This window comes from Fragaria vesca, linkage group LG6 (genome assembly GCF_000184155.1).
Source record: "Fragaria vesca subsp. vesca linkage group LG6, FraVesHawaii_1.0, whole genome shotgun sequence".
Classification (NCBI taxonomy): domain Eukaryota; kingdom Viridiplantae; phylum Streptophyta; class Magnoliopsida; order Rosales; family Rosaceae; genus Fragaria; species Fragaria vesca.
Window position 1 is genome coordinate 20,184,990 of NC_020496.1, and position 9,409 is coordinate 20,194,398.

Sequence of the window (9,409 nt, forward strand, 5' to 3'; positions counted from 1 at the left end):
GAAACAGTAATTGAAATGAAGATTATATATAAGTATGCTAATAAAATTTATTCTGTGTATTAACATATAGTAATAGTACCATGGGTGATTCACAACAAGATACCAAAAAAGGATAGCTTATGAGCAGTGGACCAAGAAAGAGAGCGATTTATTGTTAGAACTCATGGTTGATGCTGCGGCTTGAGGATGGCGTGACAATAGTGGTGTTTTCGGCAAAACAACAATGGAAGAGAGAATACTACCTGTTCTTAATTCAAAACTTGGATGTCATAAGACCTACAACAATTACCAAAGCCGGTTGAAATGGTTTAAAGGTCGCTGGTTATCTTATTCAACCCTTATGCGGTTCAGCTCTGGCTTTGGATATGACTATACTACTAAAAGGTTCACTGCTCCAGATGAAGTATGGGATGAGTACCTAAAGGTGAGCTTTCTAAAAATTACATAACAAAAATAATTTGAGGATTTAGAGCAACAATAGTTCTAATTTTTTTATTTTATTTTTTTTTATTTTTAGGCTCACCCAAAAGATGCCAACTTACGCTATGGGGTGACTCTTGATTATGAGGATTTGGAAATCGCTGTTGGGAATGGTGTTGCTGTTGGAAAAAACTCAATTGGGTTGGGTAGTGCTACTGATGCAAGGACATTAGGAGATGATGAAGGTAGAGATGCACGCATAGAGAACCTTGATTATGATGTTGAGAATGAGGTGTTTGTAGCACCAACTCAAAATGATCCATCATTTCGCTCTACATCCCCTTTAAGGTTCCCTGAAGTTTCTGAGGTTCCCAATCAAAGAAGAACCCGATCCAAGAGAAGTAGAAATGAGTATGAAGGAAGTTCTAGCTCAACTGGAAATACCCCTCAAAGTGGCATTATGGAACAACTTGATAAACTAACGACCACTTTTGAAGGAGTTTATACCCTATTAGAGAAAAGAGAAAGCTTATTGGAGAAAAGGGAAAGGGATAGAGCATATACAATTTGGGATGCTATCGAGGAGATCCCAAATTTGGATGAAGACATCCGTTTTAAGGCTTTTGACTTGCTTGACACTAAATCAAAAAGGGATGGTTTCTTAAAGATGGCTCCTGAAGTACGAGAAAATTGGATATTCATGTATTAGTTATGTTATGAATATCTTATATTTTGTTGAGGATTTCAAATTTGCATTAAACATGGTCTTTTGAGTTATTTGAGTACCTCTGGTTTGAGCTATATTGTATGACTTTTGAGTTATTTTAATTTGAACTATAGTATGACATTTGAGTTATGAATAATTAATCTTTTGAGTGCTATTTTAATTTGAAGTATTGTATGGCTTTGTTTCATTTGCATTACTGCATTTTGGATTTGGAAGACTGTAGTTCCAAAACCAATAGGAATTTGAGGTTGAAAATTTTCAGAAACTTATACCGATATGTCTCATATATGCCTGAGAAATAGTTTTTATTTTTGAGTCCTAACACTTTTGGAATATTGATTGGAATGAGGGAGGGTCAGAACAGAAAAAAATTACTGCATTTTGGATTTGGAAGGCTATAGTTCCTAAACCAGTAGAAATTAACTTTTCTTTGTTTATATTTTGTCACTTGGTTTTGATCATTCATTAACTTCTCAATGCAGAGAATTAGTAATGGAAACGGATGCAATATGGAGGGAAGAATTAGAAGAAGAAGAAATGGACGAACAAATGGAAGAAGAAATTGAAGAAGAAATGGAAGAAGAGCTTTATGAACAGGTTAAGTGTTTATTGACAACAATTCAAGCAGCAATTATCATGCTAAGAGATAATATGATTGTGATGCATCCACGTATTGAACATTCTCTCAAACGACGACCCATCACTAAGGTGGGATATCAGTTTATACATAATATGCTGAAAGGAGACCCACAAAGTTTCCGGGAGTTACACAGAATGTATCCGGATGTGTTTCTAAAATTGTGCACTATTATTAGAGAGAGTACTCTTTTGGAAGATACAACATATATTTGTATTGAAGAAATGGTAGCAACATTCTTGATCATTGTAGGCCACAATGATCGGTATTGTAATGTTCGTCAAAGGTTTGGTCGTTCGCACTTTGCTACTAGTCGAAACTTCAACAAAACATTGAAGGCCTTGAACACTATAGCACCAGAAATGATGGTCAAGCCACCTAGAAGGATGCCCTCTAAAATTGAGGAAAATACAAAGTATAACCCTTTCTTTAAGGTATGATTCTTGTAGCTTGTTTTCTATAATATTTTCACTATATGACCTAAATAATTTTTTTAGTTTTCTATTAATTGAATATTGGTTTATTATAGGATTGCATTGGTGCTATTGATGGAACCCATATTCCAGCCATGATTAAAGGTCGAGATGTAAGCAGCTACCGTAACCGTCATGGTATTCAATCCCAAAATGTTTTAGCAGCTTACAACTTTGATTTGGAATTTATATATGTGCTTAGTGGGTGGGAAGGTTCGGCACATGATTCAAAATTGCTAAATGATGCCTTATCAAAAAGAAATGGACTTGAAGTGCCTCAAGGTAATACACTCTTTTCATTTTCCATGAACTTCCAATGTATAGAAATTATTGATGGCTAAGACTTGAGCATTACTCATTTTTTCGTGTTGGTTTATAATTAACTTGTTAGCTTCATTGTGTATGACTTACTAATTAAGTAAAAATATTTTCAGGAAAATATTTTCTCGTGGATTGTGGATTTGCTAATCGCCGCCAATTCTTAACTCCATTACGCGGTGTCCGATATCATCTTAAAGATTTTGGGGGTGAAGGTCGTCACCCCAAAAATGCAAGTGAGTTATTCAACCTTCGTCTTTGAGGAATGTGATTGAGAGGATTTTTGGTATCTTTAAATCGCGGTTCACAATTTTCAAAGTCACTCCCCCATTCCCGTTTCAAACACAAGCGGAGTTAGTGTTAGCTTGTGCTGGATTACACAACTTTCTTCGAAAAGAGTGTCGCTCCGATGAATTCCCAATTGAACTAGAAGATGACCAATCTCCATCACATCTTGACATGGAAGATGAAAATCTTGAATTGCTTTCTCAAAGCCAACTACAACAAAGAACAGAAGCTAATGCTTGGAGAACTAGCATTGCTAATGCTATGTGGGCTAGGAGGCCGAGGAATGATGATGATGAAGATGAAGAGGATAGCAACGAGGATCAAGCTGATGACATTATGAATAATGAGGAGTACATGGTTGGTGAGAATCAAGAGATTTATGATGTTAATGAGGTTGAAACGGAGGAGTAAGCAACATTATAATGTTTTTCTTTAATTACTTTTGTATCTTCGGTATATGAAATATGGAATTGAGAAAATATTTTGATTAAAAAGTAGATTCATTAAAAAGTAGAAACTATTTTATTTTATTGTTATTACAACAATCTATGGACTTATAAACTCTATGCAAATAGAGTTAAATCAATCTAATGAAATCTGCTGAACTCTACATGGAATCAAAACAGTCCATAGAGTTAACAGACTCCATGGATTATTAAAAATCAGCAAAAATTTTTTAAAATCTGGATTGAATACACCCCCTTTAAAAGTATGAAGAGTGAAATGATGTTAATCCTAAACTTTAGGAGTGTAAACTGAAATTAATCAAAAAAAAAAAAAAAAAAATAATCGCTAGACTTGCAAAAAACCCGTAGCAGTGTAAAAGTTAAACTCTTCCCTCCTGATTTTTCTCTCTTTCTTTCAGGTCGGTGACAAACCTGAAAACCCCCTATTAACGTTCTATTACAAACTCCTGCAAAACCCTAGAATCCGAGGGGACTCAAGTCCATGTTTACTTAGACGAACCACGTTCCAGGATCTAAAAGAATCTCACAATGGGTCGGCCGGAGCCTTGCGTCTTGTTCGCCCAGACCTTCGTCCACCCCCATCTCGATGAATACGTCGACGAGGTTATACTCAATCTCTCTCCCTCTTCCTTTTCAATTCAATCCTACTTTCTCTAATAAGGTCTAATTTCACTGTTAATCTTATGCCCATGGTAGTGTTGTTGCATAAATATATTGAATTTCAAGTTCGAGTGTTACTGATTGGAATTTGGATTTGTCGTTGTTTTTAGGTTTTGTTTGCTGAGCCGATTGTGATCACTGCTTGCGAGTTTCTTGAACACAACACCTCGTCGGCTTCACAAGCAGTGCCCCTTTTAGGGTAAGGGTTGCTCCTAATTCATGCAATTTGTTTAACCTGAATGTTTGATTGTGAATTAGAGATTAAAATTAAGAATGAAAGTAAGTAGTTAGTATAGTCGGAATTCGCAGTTAGTCGCAATGTTTGGGGCACACTCCTGATTGGATGCAGCTATTTGGCCTGTCCTATTATTTCTAGAAACAATATATGGTATAATCTACCGAGTATGAAGTAGGTAGCGAGGGCGGTTATTTAGGGTTTACACTGTATCTCTACATAGTACATACTGCATTTTTGGATCGTAGCATTGCTTCTATTGAAATTGTGTCTTGATTGTAATGTTTGGGTTTCATGAAAGCAGTGAAAGTTTTGTGCTTTTCATAGTAAGTTTGATATCAGTTAATGGTCAATGGGTGGGACTTGGGAGGCTTACATTTGGTGCAGTTGCCAGTTTGTTTTGGGCGTTTGCTATGGTTTTTTTTTTTTTTTTTTTTTTTTTTTTTTTTGTTGAAAATTTTTCAAGTCCCGTGGACAAAAGAGTTGAGAGGCTATTGCGAGATTTCTGTGAGAAGGGAAAAAGGGAGCATTGATGATGTGGAAATTGGTTTCAGGATCTAAGAGAAGATAAGGTTTAGGTGTTGGAATTTGGTTAATATGCAAGAGGAATGCCAACTTATCAGGGGATTGGAGCGGGAATTCATCTTTTCTGAACATCTTACCTTCATGCTAAAATATGAAAATTCTATATGGTCTTGATAGGCCTTTTGAAAGCATTCATTTCACCAGGATTTGACCCTTTTTCACGACTTTACTTGGTTTTGGGAAAGGGATAGAACTAGAGTTGTGAAAGATAAATGGCTCTCCATTGATTTCATTCCTGTACTTCGTTAGCGTTTGAACATAACTTTAACTTCTTGGAGCCCAAATGGTAGTGAATAAAATAGCGTCACTGCCTATTATCCCCAATGGAGATGTTTTCTTTTATCTGTGATTAATATACCTTTGGTTATGGAAGAACTAGTGCAAAAATATTTGGTGGAAATAATGTGTATTTTGCTGTATTTTTTGGGTGGTTTGTTATGTTGGGTTACTGTTCTCTCTTTTTTATTCCTTTCCAATGGAGGAGCTTTAGTTTGTTAATAATGTTTCCTGTGGTAGCTGTCTGTAGTGGCAAAAACAGAACGAAATTATGTTGTATTGGAGATTGCATACATTAGCGTTGGACTTCTTCTCTGCTGCTCAGCATTAGTTTCTTTCTGGCTTCTTGAAATGAAGTATCCATTTTAAGAAGCCATTTTGTGCTTTGATTTTCTTGTCTTTTAATAAAAGCTGTTTGTTTTCCAAAAAATAGAAAGCTGAAGATCCATTTCTTGCAAAAAATCAATAAGGCTTTTATCTCTAGAAATGTCATATTGAATTGTATAAGCCTGGTATTAACTTTTCGATACTATCATTCAATGATGCTTATGATGTTGCATTTCTATCAATATTCTGAAGTGCTACTTCTGTTTACAGGGCTACTTTACCTCCTTCATTTGCTTTGGAGGTATTTGTACAATGCGAGGGAGAGACAAGATTCAGGCGCCTCTGTCAGCCTTTCCTGTATTCCCCTTCATCATCAAATGTGCTAGAAGTAGAGGTAATTAATTATCTTGTACCCAGTTATATATCCTGATGGATGCTATCCTCATAGAGGGCATTTTGATGGTGGATGGTTCATTTTGAGCAAATTAATATTTAGCTCTTTTTATTAATAAGTGATTGATTGGGTCACTAGCAAGTTTAACGTGAATGCTGTTGTTACTTTTTTTTTTTTTTTTTTAATTCTGTTTGAATGCCTTAAATAATACACATATACCTGGACAGTTTGTTTGTGTTGATAAGAAAGGAATACTTAATTAGACATGTGAAAAAGTACAGAGAAAATGGATGAGAAGTCCCTCAAGCAGATACTTGCACAGTTGATACACCAGAAAACCTAGAAACACTAGGCAGAAATTATTTTTCAGTCAAGAAGGTTTCAGTGGATGCTTAAAATCTTCTTACGAGGACAGCCCTAGTGCAGCCTTTATTTTCTTTGTTTGTTTTATCGTGTTTATAAATTGCTTACGGAAAAAAGGCGGTCTTATGGAATATAGCAAGTATGGATATCTACTTACACACACATATATAAAAAAATGACCTCCATTAATGTGGAAAAAGAACACAACGTAGTATATTGGAATTATAGAGAGGTACAGGCCCTCTTGAGGGAAATACTTTTGTTTGAGCCCTTTTGGATTGGTAGATGTACCTAGTTATCGATGTTGATGACGGTCTCTTTATTCAATGGAATATGCATATGTAGACATATCCATGCACATGTGCGCACACACGTCTCTGCTTTTATTATGTTCATTATGCTGTAGCTTCTCAGAGCATCTCGTTTCTCACAGGAATCATATTTTTCTGCAGGCTGTTGTAACTAATCATCTGGTTGTAAGGGGGAGCTACCGTAGTCTGAGTTTGGTTATATACGGAAACACGGCCGAAGATCTGGGGCAATTCAACATTGAATTTGATGATAGCTCCATAACTAATCTTGTTAGCTCAGCTGAGGGAAAGCTTGAAGACCTCCCTCTGGCTTTACATTCAACTAATCTGACAATTGAGGAATCACTATCAGCTCTGAATACTTTATCTTTACCTGTTACAGCATCAGATTTATCTATTGAAGTTAAGCAATTATTACAGCTGATGTTGAAGATTTGTGAGTTGCCCAATCTAGGGGATGCATTGCAAAAAGTAGTTAGCACTGTAGTGTCAGCTGCCACTTGTTATGTGACTTGCTCCTGGGGCAGATCTAGTGACTGTGAAGAGCTACACAAGGTTCTTATTGAGGCCAGAACAGAGCTTATTCAGCTATATAAATCCTTTAAAGAAGAATCAGGGAATGCATCAGCTGAATCATTGGAAGACTGCGATATTTTTGTCTCTGAGACTGATTTGGTAACTTCCAAACAGTTGGCTGATTGGCTAAGTCGGTACTTTTTCTTCGATAGGGACTTTTCAAGTGTTGGATATCACCAACTTCCACAGGTGAATGCAAAACAGTTTCCTTCACTCTTCACATTTTCAATATACAACTTATAGCAACAATGACATATGCCTCTCTCTCTCTCTCTCCTCCCCCCCCCCTTCCTTTTTTTCTCCTCCTCCTATCTGCTAGCATGGCTACATTTAATGTGATCAATTTTTGTTTTTCAGGATACAAATGTCATGCTGGGGTTGAGTGTGGCTCTTCTTTTGTGCTCTGGAAGAGAGAGCTGCTTTCACTTTGTCAGCGGTGGGGGAATGCAGCAGCTTGTACATGTCTTCAGCCGTGACAAGCAGAATTCTACCGCAACGACATTACTTCTACTTGGAGTTATTGAGAAAGCTACTCAGCATTCTTTTGGCTGTGAAGGATTTTTAGGTTGGTGGCCTCGTGAAGATGAAAATATTCTATCTGGTGTCAGTGATGGTTACAGTAGATTGTTGAATTTGTTGCTTCAAAAACAGCGTCACGATGTTGCTTCATGTGCAACTTATGTCCTTCATCGACTTAGATTTTATGAGGTCACTGCAAGATTTGAGGTATACTTTCAATTTGGTGATGCTGGTTGTGGTTCTACATGTGTACTTGTGACTTAATTCAACTAGTTTCTTATGGTAGTTCATTTCTTGCAGTGTGCAGCTCTGTCTGTATTGGGAGGTCTCTCTACTATTGGTAGGGTGACGAGTGATACTTTGGAAATGCTTATCTGTGCAAAATCGCAACTCAAAAAACTCTTGGTCAGTCATTATTTATACTTTTTTAACCTTTGTTTTTGTTTGTATTTGAATCCTGTTTATCTGTTTAGGATGACTTCAGATGTCACTGTCATTATTTATTGACAAGAATTTCTGCAGAAATTGATAACTTCACGTGATCCAATTGAAGATCCTTCCCCAGTTGCCCGTGCAACCAGAAAATTGATTCTTGGTCAAACTGAAGGTTTGTTGTCATATAAAGCATCCAGTGACTTGATTGCTTCATCAAATTGTTGTTTCTCAAATCGGGATATCGACTTGCATTTGCTGGATCTTCTCAAGGTATATCTCCCTCTTTGAATTTCAGAATACTCCTTTCGTTCAAAGATGTGGTTAATTTATATTGTATCTGTAATATAAGGAAAATACTGTGTTTCATTTTTAATTTACTTGAAGGGATCCCTCTTATATATATGTATGTATTCACTTGAAGGATCCCATATGCAATGCATATCTGTGTTGGATGTTACTGTTGTTTCTAACTATTATTCTAAATAAGGCTTAGCATAACGCCACGACTCCATAACCTTTATCTACTATTTTGTTCTTGCTAAAATACTGACAATCTTTGTATACCTAATGGACTGATTGATGGGATAAATAACATATTATTCTGCGTGCAACCACCCTCCTTTACCTGGCTTGGGACCAATTGTGTAAACGAGGAATACTATGCTTGCTAACTACAGCCTTTTTCTTTGGATTTTGGATTTGTACTACTATGTTCTGGAGTCCTCCCTTCAAGGTTGTTTACCTGTCTTAGTTGAGGATATGTTGTAGACTAGTAGTGACTTGGCCGCATGAAATTATTATTTGGTTTTTTCTCTTGAGGTTTTTGACTCCAGTTCCCACGCACAAAGAATAAAAAGGAAAGGAAAAAGAAATTCTATGCTTGCTGTAGATAGGTATAGGTAAGCATGAAAAGATTTGAAGACATGTTACTAAGGTTGCAGAGGACACGTAGGGTTTGGATATATCCGGGTGCCTGAAGATAGTCAACGCTCAAAGCTTAGTTGAATTTAATGGTTTTTATATTACACACGCCCATGGACATATGCCCGAAGTATATACAAACTTTGCAGTTGCTCTGACAAGGGAAGGGGAAGGGAAGAGGAGAAATAGAACCAGTAGCGATAGACAGAAGAGGGAGGGAGAAAGAAAGGACAAGGGAAAGAGATTAACAAGAAAAAAAAAAAGTTAGGGTTCTATATCAAATCATGGCCTATTATTAGGCCAGTCTGGAGATCTCATTGAAATCAAATTCCTTGGTTAAACTCTCCATTTAAATTAATCATGATGAATTGTCCTACTTCCCTATCGGGATTGAACTCAAATCAAAATTCTAATAAATTAAATACCTTACCAATTCATTTTCTCTTCTCTGTCACACACACTCACTCTCTCTCTCTC

General features: G+C 36.5%; 2 protein-coding genes across 2 annotated transcripts in view; both read left to right on the forward strand.

The window, feature by feature from the left end:
- Positions 1-223: 223 nt before the first annotated feature.
- On the forward strand, positions 224-1,129 carry LOC101301320 (uncharacterized protein At2g29880-like). Its single transcript, XM_004305532.1, has 2 exons — positions 224-424; positions 518-1,129. Exons 1-2 carry the CDS (start codon positions 224-226, stop codon positions 1,127-1,129), a joined length of 813 nt encoding a protein of 270 aa, XP_004305580.1.
- A 2,729-nt stretch (positions 1,130-3,858) lies between these two features.
- The window catches only part of LOC101301607, a 17,350-nt gene continuing 11,799 nt past the window's right edge, over positions 3,859-9,409 (forward strand). The window contains exons 1-7 of the mRNA XM_004305533.1: positions 3,859-3,933; positions 4,101-4,189; positions 5,684-5,807; positions 6,623-7,246; positions 7,415-7,783; positions 7,877-7,981; positions 8,099-8,281. Of these exons, the coding sequence (XP_004305581.1) occupies positions 3,859-3,933; positions 4,101-4,189; positions 5,684-5,807; positions 6,623-7,246; positions 7,415-7,783; positions 7,877-7,981; positions 8,099-8,281 (1,569 nt within the window). The remainder of the gene's footprint in view (positions 3,934-4,100; positions 4,190-5,683; positions 5,808-6,622; positions 7,247-7,414; positions 7,784-7,876; positions 7,982-8,098; positions 8,282-9,409) is intronic.